The sequence below is a fragment of the Electrona antarctica genome (assembly GCF_951216825.1).
Source record: "Electrona antarctica genome assembly, chromosome: 6".
NCBI classification, from domain to species: Eukaryota; Metazoa; Chordata; class Actinopteri; order Myctophiformes; family Myctophidae; genus Electrona; species Electrona antarctica.
Window position 1 is genome coordinate 53,956,782 of NC_136811.1, and position 25,804 is coordinate 53,982,585.

General features: G+C 49.6%; 1 protein-coding gene across 1 annotated transcript in view; it reads left to right on the forward strand.

Moving 5' to 3' along the window:
* Nucleotides 1-25,553, forward strand: part of otoa (otoancorin) — a 51,363-nt gene extending 25,810 nt beyond the window's left edge. The window contains exons 17-33 of the mRNA XM_079502686.1: nucleotides 52-192; nucleotides 2,750-2,805; nucleotides 3,086-3,206; nucleotides 3,638-3,756; nucleotides 4,423-4,564; nucleotides 4,835-5,031; nucleotides 7,021-7,111; nucleotides 9,998-10,184; nucleotides 10,941-11,036; nucleotides 11,235-11,413; nucleotides 14,662-14,673; nucleotides 17,757-17,897; nucleotides 18,426-18,568; nucleotides 18,908-19,044; nucleotides 24,014-24,111; nucleotides 24,966-25,161; nucleotides 25,452-25,553. Of these exons, the coding sequence (XP_079358812.1) occupies nucleotides 52-192; nucleotides 2,750-2,805; nucleotides 3,086-3,206; nucleotides 3,638-3,756; nucleotides 4,423-4,564; nucleotides 4,835-5,031; nucleotides 7,021-7,111; nucleotides 9,998-10,184; nucleotides 10,941-11,036; nucleotides 11,235-11,413; nucleotides 14,662-14,673; nucleotides 17,757-17,897; nucleotides 18,426-18,568; nucleotides 18,908-19,044; nucleotides 24,014-24,111; nucleotides 24,966-25,161; nucleotides 25,452-25,534 (2,139 nt within the window). The 3' untranslated portion in view covers nucleotides 25,535-25,553. The remainder of the gene's footprint in view (nucleotides 1-51; nucleotides 193-2,749; nucleotides 2,806-3,085; nucleotides 3,207-3,637; nucleotides 3,757-4,422; nucleotides 4,565-4,834; nucleotides 5,032-7,020; nucleotides 7,112-9,997; nucleotides 10,185-10,940; nucleotides 11,037-11,234; nucleotides 11,414-14,661; nucleotides 14,674-17,756; nucleotides 17,898-18,425; nucleotides 18,569-18,907; nucleotides 19,045-24,013; nucleotides 24,112-24,965; nucleotides 25,162-25,451) is intronic.
* Nucleotides 25,554-25,804: the final 251 nt, after the last annotated feature.

The window sequence follows — 25,804 nt, forward strand, 5'->3', positions numbered from 1 at the left end:
GGCACAGGTCTAATAGTATAAAGTGTGTATTGTTGGTGTGTGCTCACACAGATGGGGAAAGGAGTGAATGCGTCCGAGGTGGTGAGCAGAGCTCCCGGGGAGCTGCTGTCCAGCATCTCTCTGACCACGCTGGACAGAGCCCAGCTCACGTCTCTGGACCAGGTGGAAGGCAGAACCTGGAGCCGACCACAGGTACGTCCTATATATGGTTCTGGTCTCTGGACCAGGTGGAAGGCAGAACCTGGAGCCGACCACAGGTACGTCCTATATATGGTTCTGGTCTCTGGACCAGGTGGAAGGCAGAACCTGGAGCCGACCACAGGTACGTCCTATATATGGTTCTGGTCTCTGGACCAGGTGGAAGGCAGAACCTGGAGCCGACCACAGGTACGTCCTATATATGGTTCTGGTCTCTGGACCAGGTGGAAGGCAGAACCTGGAGCCGACCACAGGTACGTCCTATAAATGGTTCTGGTCTCTGGACCAGGTGGAAGGCAGAACCTGGAGCCGGCCACAGGTACGTCCTATATATGGTTCTGGTCTCTGGACCAGGTGGAAGGCAGAACCTGGAGCCGACCACAGGTACGTCCTATATATGGTTCTGGTCTCTGGACCAGGTGGAAGGCAGAACCTGGAGCCGGCCACAGGTACGTCCTATATATGGTTCTGGTCTCTGGACCAGGTGGAAGGCAGAACCTGGCGCCGACCACAGGTACGTCCTATATATGGTTCTGGTCTCTGGACCAGGTGGAAGGCAGAACCTGGAGCCGACCACAGGTACGTCCTATATATGGTTCTGGTCTCTGGACCAGGTGGAAGGCAGAACCTGGAGCCGACCACAGGTACGTCCTATATATGGTTCTGGTCTCTGGACCAGGTGGAAGGCAGAACCTGGAGCCGACCACAGGTACGTCCTATATATGGTTCTGGTCTCTGGACCAGGTGGAAGGCAGAACCTGGAGCCGACCACAGGTACGTCCTATATATGGTTCTGGTCTCTGGACCAGGTGGAAGGCAGAACCTGGAGCTGACCACAGGTACGTCCTATATATGGTTCTGGTCTCTGGACCAGGTGGAAGGCAGAACCTGGAGCCGACCACAGGTACGTCCTATGGTTCCCAACCAGTGTTGTTTTTGGCAGCACATTTTTTGTTTTAGTCGTAGTCTTTTGAATAGCTTTCATTTAGTTTTAGTCGTAGTCTTTTGAATAGCTTTCATTTAGTTTTAGTCGTAGTCTTTTGAATAGCTTTCATTTAGTTTTAGTCATAGTCTTTTGAATAGCTTTCATTTCGTTTTAGTCATAGTCTTTTGAATAGCTTTCATTTAGTTTTAGTCATAGTCTTTTGAATAGCTTTCATTTAGTTTTAGTCATAGTCTTTTGAATAGCTTTCATTTAAATGGTAAATGGTAAATGGTGCATTTATATAGCGCCTTTATCCAAGGCGCTTTACATAGATTGTGCATTACATTCACCCATTCACACACACATTCATACACCGATGGCGACGGAAGCCATGCAAGGTACCAACCAGCACATCGGGAGAAATTTGGGGTTCAGTGTCTTGCCCAAGGACAACATGTAGACAGGAGGAGCCGGGATTCGAACCGCCGACCCATGGATCATTGGACGACCTGCTCTTCCTCCTGAGCCACAGCCGCCCTAGTTTTAGTCACATTGTATAGTCACCTAGCTGGAATCAGTGGAATGTTTTTGTCTAGTTTTAGTCGACTAAATAGCCTATCATAAGATTTTAGTCGACTAAATCTACAGTTGATTTAGTCGACTAAAATGTATGTTTGGCAGGCCTTGATGTCGTCTTGATGCCTGCGTTGCAAAAGGCACAATACAATATTTGATTAATGAATATAATACAGTAACATGCATTTTGTATTCTGTATATCATAATTTGCACGTTATAGATCATACATGGGCAACTAGTGATGTGGCCCCACCTTCACTTAATGCTGCCCAGTAAGTAGCCTTGCCGAGCCATGAGGCCCATAGGGCAGGAGCCTATCTCCTGTTTCTGTAGCGTGAGGCAGCTTGATGTACAAGTACACCCCCTGGACATGACGCTAGTATGTCGCAGGGACTTACCCCCAATCCAACCCTTGATGCTGAGTGTCAAGCAGGGAGGCACTGGGTCCCATTTTTTAGAGTCTTTGGTATGACCCGGCCGGGGATTGAACCCCGACCTCCCAGTCACAGTGCGGACACTCTAACCACAAGGCCACTGAGCTGGTCATGCTGCCCAGTGCCCACAGGTTAATATAGGAATACTGTTACAACAGCTGTTACAATTCCAAACATGCACATTGAATTAGTCTCTATTAGTAGCTTAATGATTTGTATTCAAAGTTATTGTGTCCAAAGTTATTTATGTCCAATGTTTGTAGGCCATTTAAGTTCATAAAGTTAACATAAGTATAACTAAATGCATTTCAAATTGAATAACAATTGTACTTTTCAGCATTACAATTAAAAAAATACGAAAATAGCAGATCTACAAGCTTGTAGATCAACTATTTTTGCTCCTTTTTTGTGGCATAGAATGACGAAGTAGGGCATTAATTATGAAAAAATGTGGAGAGGTTTCTGCCAATGTGGCCCTGTGGAGTGAGTGTGGAAATATAGTGGCCATTATCAAAGTGGAAATGGAGGTTGCTTATCAATTGATGGATTAATAAGGTGAACTAATTACAGATTATTTAATGGAAACTTTGCATGTCCTCTTCTCGTCCCACACAGGCAGCGTTCCTGGCCAAAAAGTTTCTGAAGAAAACCATCAAACCCAAAGACATCAGGTCAGACTCTCTGGCAATGTACAAGACAAGATTGTTATGTAGACAGATGCTATAGCTATAGGTTAAAATGTTCAAATGAATGGTGTGTGTGTGTGTGCGTGTGCGTGTGCGTGTGCGTGTGCGCGTGCGGGTGCGCGTGCGTGCGTGCGTGCGTGTGTGCGTGCGTGCGTGCGTGCGTGCGTGCGTGCGTGCGTGCGCGTATTTCAAATTGATTCGGTAACAAATGTGCCATTGGTTTCCACGGTGGCGCCTGGTGATGATGTCATCCCACGGTTGACAGGAGGCTGGGCTCAGCCATTCAGGGCATGGTGTGTAAGATGATTGGCAGGGTTGCCGAGGGCGACGCCATGGAGATGGCTCAGATCATGACCGAGAACCCCCGATGGCTGTCCAGAGCACAGGTACCCAAAACAAAATCATATTTTGTTGTCGTTGGATAAGATTCTGTCCACAATTCCATGATGTATTGATGTTGGTACCATTACGAGAGGCAAACAGGCAAACGATCAAAATAACAATTCTTCTACATTCTCTAATTGTGTAGACTTCTTGTAAATTAAGTGAATAATTTAACTCTTGAGAGCAGAACATTATAATTCATTTTAAGGGTCCATTTGGTTACCAACAACTCTCCATCATTTATCTGGGAACCACCTGGAACCTGGATCCAAGAATAAAGAATAAATAAAGGTTATGATGATAATGATGATGACGGCGATGATGATCTTCTGTGCGTGCGTGCGTGCGTGCGTGCGTGCGTGCGTGCGTGCGTGCGTGCGTGCGTGCGTGCGTGCGTGCGTGCGTGCGTGCGTGCTTGCATGCGTGTGTGTAGGTGTCGTGCGCTGCCAGGAAGCTGTTCTCCAGCCTGCTGAAGGAGAAGGAGGATTACTTCCAGAGCATCACTGAAGACCAGCTGGAAGACATCCCGACCATGTTCCTCATACGCTTACCGTAAGACACTGGTTCCCAAACCGCTTCATGTCAAGGACCCCCAAAATGATACTCATTAGCCTGTGGACCCCCATTTGAAACTATATGCCAAGGACCCCCATAAGAGGAGAGTTGGACGGCTCTAGGGCCCCCGGTCGGTTGACCTGAATTAGGCCCTCTATTTAATGGCATTTTTATCTCTGGTACCCCAATACATATTGTAAAATCAAATGGAACCAAATGGACCCATAAGAGTCCATTTGGTTCCTAAATATAATTTAGCTGGGGACCCCCTGGAACTCCCTCAAGGACTCCCTCGGGGTCCCCGGACCCCACTTTGGGAACCAAAGATCCACTTACCATACGTCTGCCTGTTAGCTTGTTTGTCTCCCCACCAGATTAATATTGATGACTTCTACGTATTTTATGTATTACCATGTGTTGTTCTCGCTTTCTGTAAATCGCTCTGGATTAAGAGGGTCTGCTAAATGCAGACACTGTACATTGTAAACTCAGAATGCCGCAACACAAGTCGTGTAAAGTGCATGCGCATTATGTTTGTGACTCTCTCTCTCTCTCTCTCTCTCTCTCTCTCTGTCTTTGTCTTTGTCTTTGTCTCTGTCTCTCTCTCTCTCTCTCTCTCTCTCTCTCTCTCTCTCTCTCTGTCTCTCTGTGTCTCTCTCCCAGGCCAAGGAAGATCATGGACCTCCCAGACTCGGTGTGTCCATCCTTCCTGGACAAGATGTCTGAAGCCAACCTGACCGCTCTGCCGCTGAGATCTCTGTCTCGCGGTGCTCTGACCAAGAGAGCTCTAAGCTGTCTGACCAATGTACGCACGCACGCATGCATGCATGCACGCACGCACGCACGCACGCACGCACCCACGCACGCACGCACGCACGCAAAAAAATTAAAAATTAAAAAAGTCCAATGGCAGTCACTCAGTCAAATCTGATCACGTCATTTGAGTCACGGACCACCATTTGATGACATTTAGCCTCTCAGAACCAAGACTAAAGAACATTTTGTTATGGTTGGACATTATCTAATTATGTTTGTGTGTGTGCGTGTGTGTGCGTGTGTGCGTGTGTGTTTCCAGGGGAGTGCCACGCTCTCGGGTCTGTCCAGTGAGGACGTGCTGAGGCTGGGACCTCTGCTGTGCGAGGTGTCCCCGTCCTCACTGTCCCAGCTGGGACAGGACGTCCTCAACATGTCCCTGACCTCCATGGCCTCCTGCGCGCAGATACCTCCACGCAGCCGCAGGGAGCTGCTGCAGCTCCTCAACCAGACCTATGGGTAGGTTAAGGTTATAGCCTGGGAAGCTCCTCAACCAGACCTATGGGTAGGTTAAGGTTATAGCCTGGGAAGCTCCTCAACCAGACCTATGGGTAGGTTAAGGTTATAGCCTGGGAAGCTCCTCAACCAGACCTATGGGTAGGTTAAGGTTATAGCCTGGGAAGCTCCTCAACCAGACCTATGGGTAGGTTAAGGTTATAGCCTGGGAAGCTCCTCAACCAGACCTATGGGTAGGTTAAGGTTATAGCCTGGGAAGCTCCTCAACCAGACCTATGGGTAGGTTAAGGTTATAGCCTGGGAAGCTCCTCAACCAGACCTATGGGTAGGTTAAGGTTATAGCCTGGGAAGCTCCTCAACCAGACCTATGGGTAGGTTAAGGTTATAGCCTGGGAAGCTCCTCAACCAGACCTATGGGTAGGTTAAGGTTATAGCCTGGGAAGCTCCTCAACCAGACCTATGGGTAGGTTAAGGTTATAGCCTGGGGAGCTCCTCAACCAGACCTATGGGTAGGTTAAGGTTATAGCCTGGGAAGCTCCTCAACCAGACCTATGGGTAGGTTAAGGTTATAGCCTGGGAAGCTCCTCAACCAGACCTATGGGTAGGTTAAGGTTATAGCCTGGGAAGCTCCTCAACCAGACCTATGGGTAGGTTAAGGTTATAGCCTGGGAAGCATTCCATTTTGGGTTTATGATCCGGTCGAGAGCTGATGATAATCGTATATAGTCATTGTTTTGTAGTCATCAGGCCGGAACCCTATAGCAGGGGTTCTCAACCTCGAGGGGTCGCCAAATTATTTTGGGGGGGTCCCCAAATTATTTTCAAAAAAAAGGATTTTTTTCTGAAGTGGAAATGAAGAGTTTACATATAGTACACATAGTACATGCATACACCTTCCCTAATGATTATGGTTTCAGTATTTATTTATGGTGTATTGTCTCTATTATTAAGGTTATTGTAGCAGTCAATTTATATGGTAGCACTTGGGGTCGGGAGGGGGCGGGGCGGGGGTCCCGAGACGTTGCCAAAGCATTTTCGGGGGTCCCCGGCCAAAAAGGTTGAGAACCCCTGCCCTATAGGACGAGAAATATAACAGAATCTACAGCTTGCTAAGCTGCAGATAACCAAGACACCAACATAGAAATATAACAGAATCTACAGCTTGCTAAGCTGCAGATAACCAAGACACCAACATAGAAATATAACAGAATCTACAGCTTGCTAAGCTGCAGATAACCAAGACACCAACATAGAAATATAACAGAATCTACAGCTTGCTAAGCTGCAGATAACCAAGACACCAACATAGAAATATAACAGAATCTACAGCTTGCTAAGCTGCAGATAACCAAGACACCAACATAGAAATATAACAGAATATACAGCTTGCTAAGCTGCAGATAACCAAGACACCAACATAGAAATATAACAGAATCTACAGCTTGCTAAGCTGCAGATAACCAAGACACCAACATAGAAATATAACAGAATCTACAGCTTGCTAAGCTGCAGATAACCAAGACACCAACATAGAAATATAACAGAATCTACAGCTTGCTAAGCTGCAGATAACCAAGACACCAACATAGAAATATAACAGAATCTACAGCTTGCTAAGCTGCAGATAACCAAGACACCAACATAGAAATATAACAGAATATACAGCTTGCTAAGCTGCAGATAACCAAGACACCAACATAGAAATATAACAGAATCTACAGCTTGCTAAGCTGCAGATAACCAAGACACCAACATAGAAATATAACAGAATCTACAGCTTGCTAAGCTGCAGATAACCAAGACACCAACATAGCCAATTGCAACGCAAAATGTATGCTTAATAACAACAGGTAAATATCGGCTATACTGCCATCGGTTGATGTCAGCTTTATTTGCCGATATTGACCGATAACGGCAAATATCGGCCGACACCGATGTGTGGCCTATATACATCGGTGCATCCCTACTCATTGCTTCTCTGTCATTTTGCAGGGATCCGTCGGATTGGTCAGCTGAGACCATGGAATCCCTCGGCCCTCTCCTCCTATTGGACAGTGCGGCCGTCCGTCGTTTACGCTACAGGGTAAGGGTTTGTCTGTTTAAACTACAAATCTTTATAATTATGTCCAAAGCTGTTGATTTTCAGGAAATGTGAGAAGAAAAAAAAAGCTCTTTATACGTTAATACGTTTAACAAAAAACACGGTAAAGCAAACTGTCTTGTGTAGGCCTAATATTGCTTAAATTAAATATAAAAACATGAAGACAAGAGCAATCATGTACTTCGTTGTCCTAAATACGGCCTTTTCCCCATTAAAAACAAATGGCTGATGTTTGAAGTGATTATTCCTGGCCAACCTTAGTATACTGTTATTAGCCTACAGTATATGTAGATGTATAGTCTCTCAAGTAGTTGACCAACAATATTTGAACAAATATCCAGTTTCCGTCAGGACGATTCATGAATGGAATATATATTTATTGAATATAAAATTAGCATTATATTTATTATGGATTGGCGATTAATTGGATCTGCTTTTTAGGTACTCAGATCAAGCGCATCAGTCCCAACCATATGGACCTCTGAATCCCTGTCATATATGTTAGTTTGAACCCAGGTACAGACAAGGAGACAGACAGAGTTGCAGTTTTAGAATATAGATGTAATGATATACTTCAGGTAAAGTTCAGGAGCAGAGCAGAGTGTACAGATGGCAGACAGAGGCAGGTTAGGCAAGCTTCCAATCTCCAGGTCCAGGGTGGTAGGAGGTACTGCAAACACAGGAGAGAGATGTAAGTATTCAGGATAACACACAGAGTGATAAGTTGCTGCTAGCCCGAGTGGAACATGACTGACTACTGACTAGGTCCAGGTAGACTGAAGATCTGGCAGGGGCGTGAAGGGTAGGACCAGGCTTTATAGCAGAGATGATTGGTTGCCTCCGCCTCCTCTCCTGCACCTCTGTCTCACTCCTATAGAATCAGATAGGTTAGAAAGAAGGGGAGGAAGACCGGGTAGGTGTGGCAGGCGTGACAATCCCCCCGTACCAAAACAGTAGATCCAAAACGACAGGTGGTAGCTAGCTGGAGTGGAGGAGGGTGAGACAGGTGGTAGCTGGGGTGGAGGAGGGTGAGGCAGGTGGTAGCTGGGGTGGAGGAGGGTGAGACAGGTGGTAGCTGGGGTGGAGGAGGAGGGTGAGCAGCAAAAGTTTTAAGCATACAGCAGCGCAACAGTATCAGTGTGCAGCAGCAAGCAAGCAGGATGAGCAGTGCAAACTTCCAGTTTAAATACACATGTAATATGATATGTAATATGAAGATGGAATGAGTCTGTGATTGGATGAAGTGAATCATGTGAATGAGAACGTGATGCTGAGGCGGCCCAATGAACAGCCGCCGGCAACTGCAGTTTCCTGACTGAACTTGCTCTGCGCAAGTCTGTGACAGGCACTCATTTTTGCAGCAGCAGTTGTGACTTTAAACCAACCCCGGGATCCATATCAAGAGGGGAAACATTCACAGAATGCTTTCAAAACTGGCCTGCATGTACCTGTCAGAAAACTAAAAGGGCTGCTTTTTCCCCTAGTCTCCTCTGTACATAATTATTATCTATTTGTATTTGTATGTATATGATGTATTAATGTTTTAATATTTTATGCTCTTTTGATTAATTGAATAGCCTACTATAGGACCAACAATGGAAACAACTCCCCAGGTTTATTGTCTCCACCAGGCCGAAGGCATGGGGAGAGAGTATGTTTTGCACTCCGTCCGTGTGTGTGTGTGTGTGTCCGTCCGTGTGTCCGTGTGTCCTTCCGTCCGTCCGTTACCAGCTAATCTCTGGCACCGATAACCCGGTCGATGCCAAACTTTGCACACACACTCCCTGGATGCCAACGATGAACCTCTGCCCCACATTTTCCAGAACGGCCTGTTATAGCGCCACCATGAGGCAGCTTTTCACATGTTTTACCTAAAACTGCACCGATCTGCGTGAAACGTTGCAAGCACACTCCCTAGAGCCCAAGGACAAACCTTTGACCTGCATTTTCCGCATCTGCCTTTTATAGCGCCACCAGGAGGCCGACTTTTGTAAAAGACATTTTTGGATATTACTCCTCCAGATTCTGTCCAAAAATCTCACAAATCGTTACAGAGTATCTCTATGGTCATGTGCTCAAGTCGGATCTGTCCCATATTTCATATTCCATCCTAATTGGCTATAATTGGCTTTCACAGTTTGCAAGATTGCCCCCTTTTGAACAAAAGCCTCAAATCATGAACGCAGCATGCAATTTACGTGAAATCTTTCACACATTTTCCTACTAGGCTGAGGAATATATCCCACCCTTTTCACATTGGCCTGTTATAGCGCCACCAACAGGTTGATTTTTGCAAAACACATTTTTGGAACAAAATGCCTCAAATCATCCAATTGCCATCAAAGGCAAACATGTTTATATTACTCCTAAACATGTTGCCAAACATCTCACACAGTCCTATCCTCCTGGTGGAGACCTGTGCCCAGAAGGGCACTTTTTCTAGTTTGTTTTTGTGTTATCCTTTTAGCCTAAACAATGTATTATACAGACCTCTGTGCTGTTAACATTTTTGACCAATAATGCAATAAAATCAATCAATCAATCAATCAATCAATCAATCAGTCAATCCAAATGGTGAAAAATCACACCCGTGTGAACTGAGTGGTGTAAGGTCTTATATAGACTGATCAGCTGTGGTCTGACGTAATATCTGACGTAATGAAATCACACCCGTGTGAACTGGGTGACCATAGCAACCGTGCTCATTTTTTTAGCACAGACAGACAGACATGTAAACTAACAAAGCCAGTTGTAGGAGTGGTTTACACCACTCAAAAACAGTAGAATAATCAGTCTACTACTTGCATCAAAAGATCATACAGACAACGAAGGAAGTACACATCACTCTTTGCTTATGTGTTTTCCCAGCCGTGGCTGAAGAAGGTTCTGCTGGACTTGAAGGACACATGGTCCCAGCCCTCCGGTCCCAGGGAGTTCCAGACGGGACGCAACATGTCCGCTCTGAGGGAGAAACTCTTCTACCTGGCCGTCAACTCCTCTGTGGACGAGGAGAAGGACGAGGAGGAGTCCAGGAGGAGGAGGAGGAGGAGGAGTGGTGCGTTGATAAGTATTGTGCATGCAGGAGGTATAGTGCATACACATTATTTTGCGGTATAGCGCGTACACATTATTGTGCATGCAGGAGGTATAGTGCATACACATTATTTTGCGGTATAGCGCGTACACATTATTGTGCATGCAGGAGGTATAGTGCATACACATTATTTTGCGGTATAGTGCATACACAGTATTGTGCATGCAGGAGGTATAGTGCATACACATTATTCTGCGGTATAGTGCATACACAGTATTGTGCATTCAGGAGGTATAGTGCACGCCCATTTTCACCAGTGCTAAACCCCTTATCCCTAAACTTCTTTGCCTTTTTTACTGTTTTGAAAACCAGTTTTAAATAGCCACTCTACACGCTCACAACGTGTTCATGTAGATCGGCTAATATGTTTTTCAAAATAGTAAAAAAAATAAATAAAAAATAAAAAAAATAGGCAAAGGCAAAGTTTAGGGATAAGGGGTTTAGCACTGACGGAATTAGAGCCCACGGTCTTTTGCATGAAGGAGGTATAGTGCACACACACATCCGTGGCCCAGCGGTGCAACACACCTGTTTGCAGACTCTATTCTTGATAGTCTGTTTGCACCTTAATGTCTAACCTCATGTACGTACTGTACCTGCTGCTAAACTGCACATATGACACTTATGTATAAGTGTCACCACCTCACACTATCTTGCCTCTCCTTGACATGTTTTTATTTTTTATTTTTTTTCTTCATTATTGTTTAATTAACTTAGCAGCAGACTATGATGACTACGACTCTGTGCTGGGAGAGGCCGGCCTGGAGGACCTGGGTGAATGGTGGCCTAAACCTCCCCGCAAGAGGAGAGATGGTGAGGACGATCACATGACAAGACAAGATATGGCATGGCATGGCATGGCATGGCATGGCATGGCATGGCATGGCATGGCATGGCATGGCATGGCATGGCACGGCACGGCACGGCACGGCACGGCACACCACACCACACCACACCACACCTGCTACTGCTACTGCTACTGCTACTAATAATAATAATGTGTCCTTATAGCTCCCACTGGACCTACAGCCCAGCTGATAGAGGAGCTGGGAGACACCAATGTGCTGTGGAGCGCCGCCCAGCTGAACGGCATCATGCCGCAGACGTTTGACGAGGTAGCCGAGATCCTGGGCTCCGTGACCGGGTACAGCATGGAGCAGCTCACTGCACTGAGGGACAAGACCCTGGAGGTAAGACCCTGGAGACCCTGGGCTCTGTGACCGGGTACAGCCAGGAGCAGCTCACTGCACTGAGGGACAAGACCCTGGAGGTAAGACCCTGGAGACCCTGGGCTCTGTGACCGGGTACAGCCAGGAGCAGCTCACTGCACTGAGGGGCAAGACCCTGGAGGTAAGACCCTGGAGACCCTGGGCTCTGTGACCGGGTACAGCCAGGAGCAGCTCACTGCACTGAGGGGCAAGACCCTGGAGGTAAGACCCTGGAGACCCTGGGCTCTGTGACCACTGGGTACAGCCAGGAGCAGTTCTCTGTGCTGAGGGACAAGACCCTGGAGGTAAGACCCTGGAGACCCTGGGCTCTGTGACCACTGCGTACAGCCAGGGGCAGCTCACTGTACTGAGGGACAAGACCCTGGAGGTAAGACCCTGGAGACCCTGGGCTCTGGGACCACTGGCTCTCTGTGCTGAGGGACAAGACACTGGAGGTAAGACCCTGGAGACCCTGGGCTCTGTGACCACCGGGTACAGCCAGGAGCAGCTCACTGCACTGAGGGACAAGACCCTGGAGGTAAGACTCTGGAGACCCCATGGGCTCTGTGACCACTGGGTACAGCCAGGAGCAGCTCACCCGTGTTTAGTGTTCTAGGGTTAACACTGACTGCATGGCTCTTGTGTGCGTTGCAGGCGTGGGGCGAGGTGTCCTCTCTGAATGGGGTGTGTTGTGTGCGTTGCAGGCGTGGGGCGAGGTGTCCTCTCTGAATGGGGTGTGTTGTGTGCGTTGCAGGCGTGGGGCGAGGTGTCCTCTCTGAATGGGGTGTGTTGTGTGCGTTGCAGGCGTGGGGCGAGGTGTCCTCTCTGAATGGGGTGTGTTGTGTTGTGTTGCAGGCGTGGGGCCAGGTGTCCTCTCTGAATGGGGTGTGTTGTGTTGTGTGTGTTGCAGGCGCGGGGCGAGGTGTCCTCTCTGAATGGGGTGTGTTGTGTTGTGTTGCAGGCATGGGGCGAGGTGTCCTCTCTGAATGGGGTGTGTTGTGTGCGTTGCAGGCGTGGGGCCAGGTGTCCTCTCTGAATGGGGTGTGTTGTGCTGTGTTGCAGGCGTGGGGCCAGGTGTCCTCTCTGAATGGGGTGTGTTGTGTTGTGTTGCAGGCATGGGGCGAGGTGTCCTCTCTGAATGGGGTGTGTTGTGTGCGTTGCAGGCGTGGGGCGAGGTGTCCTTTCTGAATGGGGTGTGTTGTGTTGTGTTGCAGGCGTGGGGCCAGGTGTCCTCTCTGAATGGGGTGTGTTGTGTTGTGTTGCAGGCGTGGGGCGAGGTGTCCTCTCTGAATGGGGTGTGTTGTGTTGCGTTACAGGCGTGGGGCGAGGTGTCCTCTCTGAATGGGGTGTGTTGTGTTGTGTTGCAGGCGTGGGGCCAGGTGTCCTCTCTGAATGGGGTGTGTTGTGTTGTGTGCGTTGCAGGCGCGGGGCGAGGTGTCCTCTCTGAATGGGGTGTGTTGTGTGCGTTGCAGGCGTGGGGCGAGGTGTCCTGTCTGAATGGGGTGTGTTGTGTTGTGTGCGTTGCAGGCGCGGGGCGAGGTGTCCTCTCTGAATGGGGTGTGTTGTGTTGTGTGCGTTGCAGGCGCGGGGCGAGGTGTCCTCTCTGAATGGGGTGTGTTGTGTTGTGTGCGTTACAGGCGCGGGGCGAGGTGTCCTCTCTGAATGGGTTGTGTTGTGTTGTGTGCGTTGCAGGTGCGGGGCGAGGTGTCCTCTCTGAATGGGGTGTGTTGTGTTGTGTGCGTTGCAGGCGCTGGGCGAGGTGTCCTCTCTGAATGGGGTGTGTTGTGTGCGTTGCAGGCGCGGGGCGAGGTGTCCTCTCTGAATGGGGTGTGTTGTGTTGTGTGCGTTGCAGGCGCGGGGCGAGGTGTCCTTTCTGAATGGGGTGTGTTGTGTTGTGTGCGTTGCAGGCGTGGGGCGAGGTGTCCTCTCTGAATGGGGTGTGTTGTGTGCGTTGCAGGCGTGGGGCGAGGTGTCCTCTCTGAATGGGGTGTGTTGTGTTGAGATGAGATGAGATGAGATTCAATTTATTGTCAATGTACAGTACAAGTACAGCACAGCGAAAAGTATTTTCGCATCTCACCAATAGTGCAAACATGTCAGTAAAGAGGAGGATACATTAATTACAGTAGTACAGTAGTAACAGTAATGGGCTGAGCAGTAGTCATTTAAATAAATAAATAAAAGGATATGAGAGGAAGAGAAAAAAACATGATCTGTCCATATTGCACGTAGCCCTTTTGCACGTGGCCCAATGCACAAAGTGCTAAACTAAGGTCCAGAGACCATATTCCACAAGTCCAGTGGCCATATCACACGAGTCCACAAAGTGCAAGACTAGGATGAGTCCAGAGTCTTGGATACGACAGGGATGGTGGATGGGTTGGGGGCTGACACTGGAGGGGGGAGATGAGTGGATGAGGAGTTTAGGTAGATGACAGTGGAGGGGAAGAAGCTGTTCCTAAGTCTGCTGGACTTGGAACCAAGGTTCCTATAACGTCTCCCAGAGGGGAGGAGGGCAAACAGACTGTGGTTGGGGTGAGAGGGGTCTTTTATGATGCTATGAGCCTTCCTCAGGCACCGTCTGTCATAGATGGACTTAATGACAGGGAGAGATGTTCCGGTGATGCGTTGGGCAGTTTTCACCACCCTCTGCAGTGCCTTCCGGTCAGAGGCTGTACAGTTTCCGTACCAGACCGTGGTGCAGTACGTGAGGATGCTCTCGATGGCACAGCGATAGAAATTCCCCAGTATCTGCGGAGATAGGTGTGCTTTCCTCAGTCTCCTCAAGAAGAAGAGACGCTGGTGGGCCTTCTTGACCAGAGACGCGGTGTTGAGGGTCCAGGAGAGGTCCTCAGAGATGTGGACCCCCAGGAATTTAAAATTGGGGACCCGTTCGACCTCTGCTCCGTTGATCTGAATGGGAGCGTGAGTGACAGCCCTAGTGTTGTGTGCGTTGCAGGCGTGGGGCGAGGTGTCCTCTCTGAATGGGGTGTGTTGTGTTGTGTGCGTTGCAGGCGTGGGGCGAGGTGTCCTCTCTGAATGGGGTGTGTTGTGTTGTGTGCGTTGCAGGCGTGGGGCGAGGTGTCCTCTCTGAATGGGGTGTGTTGTGTTGTGTTGCAGGCGTGGGGCGAGGTGTCCTCTCTGAATGGGGTGTGTTGTGTTGTGTGCGTTGCAGGCGTGGGGCGAGGTGTCCTCTCTGAATGGGGTGTGTTGTGTTGTGTGCGTTGCAGGCGTGGGGTGAGGTGTCCTCTCTGAATGGGGTGTGTTGTTTTGTGTTTTGCAGGCGTGGGGCGAGGTGTCCTCTCTGAATGGGGTGTGTTGTGTTGTGTGCGTTGCAGGCGTGGGGCGAGGTGTCCTCTCTGAATGGGGTGTGTTGTGTTGTGTGCGTTGCAGGCGTGGGGCGAGGTGTCCTCTCTGAATGGGGTGTGTTGTGTGCGTTGCAGGCGTGGGGCGAGGTGTCCTCTCTGAATGGGGTGTGTTGTGTTGTGTGCGTTGCAGGCGTGGGGCGAGGTGTCCTCTCTGAATGGGGTGTGTTGTGTTGTGTGCGTTGCAGGCGTGGGGCGAGGTGTCCTCTCTGAATGGGGTGTGTTGTGTTGTGTGCGTTGCAGGCGTGGGGCGAGGTGTCCTGTCTGAATGGGGTGTGTTGTGTTGTGTTGCAGGCGTGGGGCGAGGTGTCCTCTCTGAATGGGGTGTGTTGTGTTGTGTGCGTTGCAGGCGTGGGGCGAGGTGTCCTCTCTGAATGGGGTGTGTTGTGTTGTGTTGCAGGCGTGGGGCGAGGTGTCCTCTCTGAATGGGGTGTGTTGTGTTGTGTGCGTTGCAGGCGTGGGGCGAGGTGTCCTCTCTGAATGGGGTGTGTTGTTTTGTGTTTTGCAGGCGTGGGGCGAGGTGTCCTCTCTGAATGGGGTGTGTTGTGTTGTGTGCGTTGCAGGCGTGGGGCGAGGTGTCCTCTCTGAATGGGGTGTGTTGTGTTGTGTGCGTTGCAGGCGTGGGGCGAGGTGTCCTCTCTGAATGGGGTGTGTTGTGTTGTGTTGCGTTGCAGGCGTGGGGCGAGGTGTCCTCTCTGAATGGGGTGTGTTGTGTTGTGTGCGTTGCAGGCGTGGGGCGAGGTGTCCTCTCTGAATGGGGTGTGTTGCGTTGCAGGCGTGGGGCGAGGTGTCCTCTCTGAATGGGGTGTGTTGTGTTGTGTGCGTTGCAGGCGTGGGGCGAGGTGTCCTCTCTGAATGGGGTGTGTTGTGTTGTGTGCGTTGCAGGCGTGGGGCGAGGTGTCCTCTCTGAATGGGGTGTGTTGTGTTGTGTGCGTTGCAGGCGTGGGGCGAGGTGTCCTCTCTGAATGGGGTGTGTTGTGTTGTGTGCGTTGCAGGCGTGGGGCGAGGTGTCCTCTCTGAATGGGGTGTGTTGTGTTGTGTGCGTTGCAGGCGTGGGGCGAGGTGTCCTCTCTGAATGTGGTGTGTTGTGTTGTGTTGCGTTGCAGGCGTGGGGCGAGGTGTCCTCTCTGAATGGGGTGTGTTGTGTTGTGTGCGTTGCAGGCGTGGGGCGAGGTGTCCTCTCTGAATGGGGTGTGTTGTGTTGTGTTGCGTTGCAGGCGTGGGGCGAGGTGTCCTCTCTGAATGGGGTGTGTTGTGTTGTGTTGCGTTGCAGGCGTGGGGCGAGGTGTCCTCTCTGAATGTGGTGTGTTGTGTTGTGTTGCGTTGCAGGCGTGGGGCGAGGTGTCCTCTCTGAATGGGGTGTGTTGTGTTGTGTTGCGTTGCAGGCGTGGGGCGAGGTGTCCTCTCTGAATGGGGTGTGTTGTGTTGTGTTGCGTTGCAGGCGTGGGGCGAGGTGTCCTCTCTGAATGGGGTGTGTTGTTTTGCAGGCGTGGGGCGAGGTGTCCTCTCTGAATGGGGTGTGTTGTGTTGTGTGCGTTGCAGGCGTGGGGCGAGGTGTCCTCTCTGAATGGGGTGTGTTGTGTTGTGTTGCAGGCGTGGGGCGAGGTGTCCTCTCTGAATGGGGTGTGTTGTGTTGTGTTGCAGGCGTGGGGCGAGGTGTCCTCTCTGAATGGGGTGTGTTGTGTTGTGTGCGTTGCAGGCGTGGGGCGAGGTGTCCTCTCTGAATGGGGTGTGTTGTGTTGCAGGCGTGGGGCGAGGTGTCCTCTCTGAATGGGGTGTGTTGTGTTGTGTGCGTTGCAGGCGTGGGGCGAGGTGTCCTCTCTGAATGGGGTGTGTTGTGTTGTGTGCGTTGCAGGCGTGGGGCGAGGTGTCCTCTCTGAATGGGGTGTGTTGTGTTGTGTGCGTTGCAGGCGTGGGGCGAGGTGTCCTCTCTGAATGGGGTGTGTTGTGTGCGTTGCAGGCGTGGGGCGAGGTGTCCTCTCTGAATGGGGTGTGTTGTGTGCGTTGCAGGCGTGGGGCGAGGTGTCCTCTCTGAATGGGTTGTGTTGTGTGCGTTGCAGGCGTGGGGCGAGGTGTCCTCTCTGAATGGGTTGTGTTGTGTGCGTTGCAGGCGTGGGGCGAGGTGTCCTCTCTGAATGGGGTGTGTTGTGTGCGTTGCAGGCGTGGGGCGAGGTGTCCTCTCTGAATGGGGTGTGTTGTGTGCGTTGCAGGCGTGGGGCGAGGTGTCCTCTCTGAATGGGGTGTGTTGTGTTGTGTTGCAGGCGTGGGGCGAGGTGTCCTCTCTGAATGGGGTGTGTTGTGTTTTGCAGGCGTGGGGCCAGGTGTCCTCTCTGAATGGGGTGTGTTGTGTTGTGTTGCGTTGCAGGCGTGGGGCGAGGTGTCCTCTCTGAATGGGGTGTGTTGTGTGTGTTGCAGGCGTGGGGCGAGGTGTCCTCTCTGAATGGGGTGTGTTGTGTTGCAGGCGTGGGGCGAGGTGTCCTCTCTGAATGGGGTGTGTTGTGTTGTGTTGCAGGCGTGGGGCGAGGTGTCCTCTCTGAATGGGGTGTGTTGTGTTGTGTGTGTTGCAGGCGTGGGGCGAGGTGTCCTCTCTGAATGGGGTGTGTTGTTGTGTGCGTTGCAGGCGTGGGGCGAGGTGTCCTCTCTGAATGGGGTGTGTTGTGTTGTGTGCGTTGCAGGCGTGGGGCGAGGTGTCCTCTCTGAATGGGGTGTGTTGTGTTGTGTGCGTTGCAGGCGTGGGGCGAGGTGTCCTCTCTGAATGGGGTGTGTTGTTGTGTGCGTTGCAGGCGTGGGGCGAGGTGTCCTCTCTGAATGGGGTGTGTTGTGTTGTGTGCGTTGCAGGCGTGGGGCGAGGTGTCCTCTCTGAATGGGGTGTGTTGTGTTGTGTGCGTTGCAGGCGTGGGGCGAGGTGTCCTCTCTGAATGGGGTGTGTTGTGTTGTGTGCGTTGCAGGCGTGGGGCGAGGTGTCCTCTCTGAATGAGAGCCAGGTGATGGAGCTGGGCTGCATCGCCCGGGGCTTCAGTCTGTCTGACCTGGAGGACATGACGGTGACCTCCACTGATACCCTGGAAGCCCTGGCGGCCTGCCCGTGGACACAGGAGCAGGTATAGCAACATGCACGCACACATGCACACACACATGCACACACACACACATGCACACACACACACATGCACACACACACACACACACACACACATGCACACACACATGCGCACACACATGCACACACACATGCACACACACACACATGCACACACACACACACACACACACACACACACACACATGCACACACACATGCACGCACACAGATGCGTTCCTGGTCCTTAAAGCTGCTATAAGCAATAATACGTCAACATTTTAACCTTTTTTTGGTTAATGCTCCCAATTTTTTTTTCTCTGTGACACATCTAGGGGCCACAATCTGCATTCAAAGATTTTCCTAGAAGCTTTGTCAGGAACATCTTTAAATGCAGATTGCGGCCCCTAGATGTGTCACAGAGACTACATTTTTTTGGGAGCGCTTTACTCTGAATACAACAAAAAAGAGGTCATTAAAATGTTGACACATTATTGCTTATAGCAGCTTTAATGGGGTTGATGACAGCAGTAATCCTGTGTGCCTCCAGGTGAGGGCGCTGTGGCGGGGCTTCAGTAAGCGTGCAGCAGTGAGGGTGAGTGAACTGGGAGCTGTGGACATCTCCCAGTTGGACCAGTTCATGTGTGGCCTCAGCCCTGAAGACGTCCTGGAGATAAACACTGACACCTTCAAGTTAGTGCACTCTCTCTGTGCGTGTGCGTGGCGTGGCGTGCGTGGCGTGAGTGCGTGCGTGGGGGAGGCAGTAGACTCATTAGGTCAGCTGTGGTGTGGGCCAGAGGTGATATTAACTGTGTGTGTGTGTGTGTGTGTGTGTGTGTGTGTGTGTGTGTGTGTGTGTGTGTGTGTGTGTGTGTGTGTGTGTGTGTGTGTGTGTGTGTGTGTGTGTGCGTTTGTGCGTGCGTGCGTGTGCGTGCGTGGTCTACAGGGAGGCAGTAGACTCGTTAGGTCAGCTGTGGTGTGGTGCGGAGGTGATGTTAACTGTGTGTGTGTGTGTGCGTGCGTGCTCTACAGGGAGGCAGTAGACTCGTTAGGTCAGCTGTGGTGTGGGCCAGAGGTGATGAAGGCCTTAAAGCAGCAGAGCCTGGCTGCGTTCGGACCTCCCTCTGCCTGGAGTGAAGCCCAGGTCTCCACCCTGGGCAACATCATGGGTGAGGAAATATATAATAATACAAATATGATCAGCTTTTTTGCATTGTTTTGAACAAGATTGTATTGTATTGTATAATTGTTTGTTTCCAAGATAAAGTGATATGGCCTGATGTTCACTGAGTATTAACCACTTACTTAATTATTCACCTGTGATAATCTGTTCATTATATGTGACCAGATTTGACTGAGAGCCTGCCATCGCGCAAATTCCAGCTTTTCACCAGAGGAGATTTTTTTTCTTCTAAATGAGTTAATAGCACAGGCAGACTCTTCACATACTAGAGCATGTCTGAAATAAGTGTCAGAGCTGAAATGTAATATGTAAATATGAAATAACATGTAATGTTAGAGACCACAGAAGTGAACCTTTCAAGCCTGTTTTCTCAACTTGCTGTTTTCTGCAAGACATTACGCTATAAGCCATATCTCCTTCACATTTTGTGAAGGAGAACAATGTTTATGTTCATTAGGTTGGGCCTTATAGATGGAAATGTGGCTTTTTACTGTGTTTCCTTGATTTTTAGACTAGTCATGTAGTCTGTTACTAAATACATTTGTAAACGTTTCAAAATAATACTGGCATTTTTAGCTTGCGGCCCCTAACAAGTGACAAGTCCCCTAACCTCATATCATTCTTAAACGGCCACATAAGTCCCCTAACCTCATATCATTCTTAAACGGCCACGTAAGTCCCCTAACCTCATATCATTCTTAAACGGCCACGTAAGTCCCCTAACCTCATATCAGTCTTAACCGGTCACGTAAGTCACCAACCTCATATCAGTCTTAACCGACCACGTAAGTCCCCTAACCTCATATCAGTCTTAACCGGTCACGTAAGTCACCTAACCTCATATCAGTCTTAACCGACCACGTAAGTCCCCTAACCTCATATCAGTCTTAACCGGCCACGTAAGTCCCCTAACCTCATATCAGTCTTAACCGGTCACGTAAGTCACCTAACCTCATATCAGTCTTAACCGACCACGTAAGTCCCCTAACCTCATATCAGTCTTAAACGGCCACGTAAGTCCCCTAACCTCATATCAGTCTTAAACGGCCACGTAAGTCCCCTAACCTCATATCAGTCTTAACCGGCCACGTAAGTCCCCTAACCTCATATCAGTCTTAAACGGCCACGTAAGTCCCCTAACCTCATATCAGTCTTAAACGGCCACGTAAGTCATTTTCACTTCCGTGTTTCCTAATGGCAGCCAGCAGGCTCCCAGTATGTACATGTCTTATGTACATGCAGCAGGCTCCCAGTATGTACATGCAGCAGGCTCCCAGTATGTACATGCAGCAGGCTCCCAGTATGTACATGTCTTATGTACATGCAGCAGGCTCCCAGTATGTACATGCAGGTCGATACGATACTCCCAGTATGTACATGCAGGTCGATACGATACTCCCAGTATGTACATGCAGGTCGATACAATACTCCCAGTATGTACATGCAGGTCGATACGATACTCCCAGTATGTACATGCAGGTCGATACAATACTCCCAGTATGTACATGCAGGTCGATACAATACTCCCAGTATGTACATGCAGGTCGATACAATACTCCCAGTATGTACATGCAGGTTGATACAATACTCCCAGTATGTACATGCAGGTCGATACAATACTCCCAGTATGTACATGCAGGTCGATACAATACTCCCAGTATGTACATGCAGCAGGTCGATACAATACTCCCAGTATGTACATGCAGCAGGTCGATACAATACTCCCAGTATGTACATGCAGGTCGATACAATACTCCCAGTATGTACATGCAGCAGGTCGATACAATACTCCCAGTATGTACATGCAGGTCGATACGATACTCCCAGTATGTACATGCAGCAGGTCGATACAATACTCCCAGTATGTACATGCAGCAGGTCGATACAATACTCCCAGTATGTACATGCAGGTCGATACGATACTCCCAGTATGTACATGCAGCAGGTCGATACAATACTCCCAGTATGTACATGCAGGTCGATACGATACTCCCAGTATGTACATGCAGCAGGTCGATACAATACTCCCAGTATGTACATGCAGGTCGATACAATACTCCCAGTATGTACATGCAGGTCGATACAATACTCCCAGTATGTACATGCAGGTTGATACAATACTCCCAGTATGTACATGCAGCAGGTCGATACAATACTCCCAGTATGTACATGCAGGTCGATACGATACTCCCAGTATGTACATGCAGCAGGTCGATACAATACTCCCAGTATGTACATGCAGGTCGATACAATACTCCCAGTATGTACATGCAGGTCGATACAATACTCCCAGTATGTACATGCAGCAGGTCGATACAATACTCCCAGTATGTACATGCAGGTCGATACAATACTCCCAGTATGTACATGCAGGTCGATACGATACTCCCAGTATGTACATGCAGCAGGTCGATACAATACTCCCAGTATGTACATGCAGGTCGATACAATACTCCCAGTATGTACATGCAGGTCGATACAATACTCCCAGTATGTACATGCAGCAGGTCGATACAATACTCCCAGTATGTACATGCAGGTCGATACAATACTCCCAGTATGTACATGCAGCAGGTCGATACAATACTCCCAGTATGTACATGCAGGTCGATACAATACTCCCAGTATGTACATGCAGGTCGATACGATACTCCCAGTATGTACATGCAGCAGGTCGATACAATACTCCCAGTATGTACATGCAGGTCGATACGATACTCCCAGTATGTACATGCAGCAGGTCGATACAATACTCCCAGTATGTACATGCAGGTCGATACGATACTCCCAGTATGTACATGCAGGTCGATACGATACTCCCAGTATGTACATGCAGGTCGATACGATACTCCCAGTATGTACATGCAGCAGGTCGATACAATACTCCCAGTATGTACATGCAGGTCGATACGATACTCCCAGTATGTACATGCAGGTCGATACGATACTCCCAGTATGTACATGCAGGTCGATACAATACTCCCAGTATGTACATGCAGCAGGTCGATACAATACTCCCAGTATGTACATGCAGGTCGATACGATACTCCCAGTATGTACATGCAGCAGGTCGATACAATACTCCCAGTATGTACATGCAGGTCGATACGATACTCCCAGTATGTACATGCAGCAGGTCGATACAATACTCCCAGTATGTACATGCAGGTCGATACAATACTCCCAGTATGTACATGCAGGTCGATACGATACTCCCAGTATGTACATGCAGGTCGATACGATACTCCCAGTATGTACATGCAGCAGGTCGATACAATACTCCCAGTATGTACATGCAGGTCGATACAATACTCCCAGTATGTACATGCAGGTCGATACAATACTCCCAGTATGTACATGCAGCAGGTCGATACAATACTCCCAGTATGTACATGCAGCAGGTCGATACAATACTCCCAGTATGTACATGCAGGTCGATACAATACTCCCAGTATGTACATGCAGCAGGTCGATACAATACTCCCAGTATGTACATGCAGCAGGTCGATACAATACTCCCAGTATGTACATGCAGGTCGATACAATACTCCCAGTATGTACATGCAGGTCGATACAATACTCCCAGTATGTACATGCAGGTCGATACAATACTCCCAGTATGTACATGCAGCAGGTCGATACAATACTCCCAGTATGTACATGCAGGTCGATACAATACTCCCAGTATGTACATGCAGGTCGATACGATACTCCCAGTATGTACATGCAGCAGGTCGATACAATACTCCCAGTATGTACATGCAGCAGGTCGATACAATACTCCCAGTATGTACATGCAGGTTGATACAATACTCCCAGTATGTACATGCAGCAGGTCGATACAATACTCCCAGTATGTACATGCAGGTTGATACAATACTCCCAGTATGTACATGCAGCAGGTCGATACAATACTCCCAGTATGTACATGCAGGTCGATACGATACTCCCAGTATGTACATGCAGCAGGTCGATACAATACTCCCAGTATGTACATGCAGGTCGATACGATACTCCCAGTATGTACATGCAGGTCGATACAATACTCCCAGTATGTACATGCAGGTCGATACGATACTCCCAGTATGTACATGCAGCAGGTCGATACAATACTCCCAGTATGTACATGCAGCAGGTCGATACAATACTCCCAGTATGTACATGCAGGTCGATACAATACTCCCAGTATGTACATGCAGGTCGATACAATACTCCCAGTATGTACATGCAGGTCGATACAATACTCCCAGTATGTACATGCAGCAGGTCGATACAATACTCCCAGTATGTACATGCAGGTCGATACAATACTCCCAGTATGTACATGCAGGTCGATACGATACTCCCAGTATGTACATGCAGCAGGTCGATACAATACTCCCAGTATGTACATGCAGCAGGTCGATACAATACTCCCAGTATGTACATGCAGGTTGATACAATACTCCCAGTATGTACATGCAGGTCGATACGATACTCCCAGTATGTACATGCAGCAGGTCGATACAATACTCCCAGTATGTACATGCAGGTCGATACGATACTCCCAGTATGTACATGCAGGTCGATACAATACTCCCAGTATGTACATGCAGGTCGATACGATACTCCCAGTATGTACATGCAGCAGGTCGATACAATACTCCCAGTATGTACATGCAGGTCGATACGATACTCCCAGTATGTACATGCAGCAGGTCGATACAATACTCCCAGTATGTACATGCAGGTTGATACGATACTCCCAGTATGTACATGCAGCAGGTCGATACGATCGTCTCGATAAGTAAACCTACTGGTGATTATCGGTTGATAACATTGAAAGTAGGTGGCCCTGTGGAGATGTCCTCTAATGATCTGTCTATATTTGTGTGTCTCTGTGTGTCTCTCTCCCCAGCGTCTCTCAGTAGATGTCTGTCTTCTCTAATGCTCTATCTGTCTCTGTGTCCTCTCAGCGTCCCTCAGCCCAGCGGAGATGTCCTCCGTAGACGCCGACGTGTTCTCTTACCTCAGTCAGTCCAGCATCCCTCTGATCCCAGAGCCGACTTTCAACGTGAGTCGAAAAAATACACTGTGGGGAACTGGTGGTTGTAATCTTTACCTTTTCTGGAAAGTTATAGGCCAAAGTGTGCGTGCGTGCGTGCGTGCGTGCGTGCGTGCGTGCGTGCGTGCGTGCGTGCGTGCGTGCGTGCGTGCGTGCGTGCGTGCGTGCGTGCGTGCGTGCGTGCGTGCGTGCGTGCGTGCGTGCTGCGTGCGTGCGTGCTAAACGGGCCCCTCCCATACAGATTCTGCCAATCGGAATGGAATCTGATAAAAGATACTTTGCTTTGCTTCGATTATTATTATCTTTGTATCTCCTTGTGTGTTTATTATTATTATTGTTTATTTAATGATTGTAAATGAGCATTAAGACAGTGTCCATGGTTGTGTTCCCTGCATGCTCTGTCCCTCAGCCAGCTGCAGGTTCTGTCCCTCAGCCAGCTGCAGGCTCTGTCCCTCAGCCAGCTGCAGGTTCTAGGTCCTGACATTAATAAGACAGTGTCCATGGTTGTGTTCCCTGCATGCTCTGTCCCTCAGCCAGCTGCAGGCTCTGTCCCTCAGCCAGCTGCAGGTTCTAGGTCCTGACATTAATAAGACAGTGTCCATGGTTGTGTTCTGCAGGCTCTGTCTCTCAGCCAGCTGCAGGCTCTGTCCCTCAGCCAGCTGCAGGCTCTGTCCCTCAGCCAGCTGCAGGCTCTGTCCCTCAGCCAGCTGCAGGCTCTGTCTCTCAGCCAGCTGCAGGTTCTAGGTCCTGACATTAACAAGACAGTGTCCATGGTTGTGTTCTGCAGGCTCTGTCCCTCAGCCAGCTGCAGGCTCTAGGTCCTGACATTAATAAGACAGTGTCCATGGTTGTGTTCCCTGCAGGCTCTGTCTCTCAGCCAGCTGCAGGCTCTGGGTCCTGACAACATCGCCATGGTGACGACCTCTCAGAGGGCAGGGCTGTCCCAGGACAGACTGAGCGCTCTGGACAGCGCCCTGGACCCCGACGTGTCCCGCTCCGACCCCTCCCCCGACGACGACCCCGACTCACCGCAAGTTGCCCCACAGAGTGTCTGGTCAGGTAGGAAGCAGTGTTGATTTAGTTGACTAAAACTGTGGCGAAACACCAAGACGTTGGTTGAAGACATGGAGAGTGAAGTCCTAGGGGGTGAGGTCTTTAGTCTTCACATTACGGTCCTGCTGTGAGTACTGGGTGTGGGTGTGAGTCTGGGTGTGAGTCTGCGGTTCTGACTGCAATGGGGAGTTTATGTAACCATCACCTTTCCCCCTTTCTCTCCCTGTGTGTCCCCTATCTGTGTCCCGTGTGTCCCTGTGTCCCCTCTCTGTGTCCCTGTGTCCCCCTGTGTGCAGGAGCCCCATCTGTCCTCATGGAGGGGACCGTGGCGTGGGGGAAAGCTGTCCTGTGTCTCGTCCTGGGACTGCTGCTGCTCTGAAGACATTCGCTATACTATTGGACCAGTAGTGCTTCTCAAACTGTGGTGTTTTTTAATCATTCCAAGGACCCCTGCATGACTCTGAGAGCGTGCAAACCAAATGATTTGGTTTACGTTTGCACGCTCTCAGAATTACAAACCTGTAAAGGTCCATTTGGAACCCCTCTCAATAAGGCACGAGGGTCCCTGGGAACCTATACCTTTCCTGCTATTATTACTGTTGCTTTTTTAACATTCAAATCACATAGTTCATGGAGGTCCGCGGGCTAA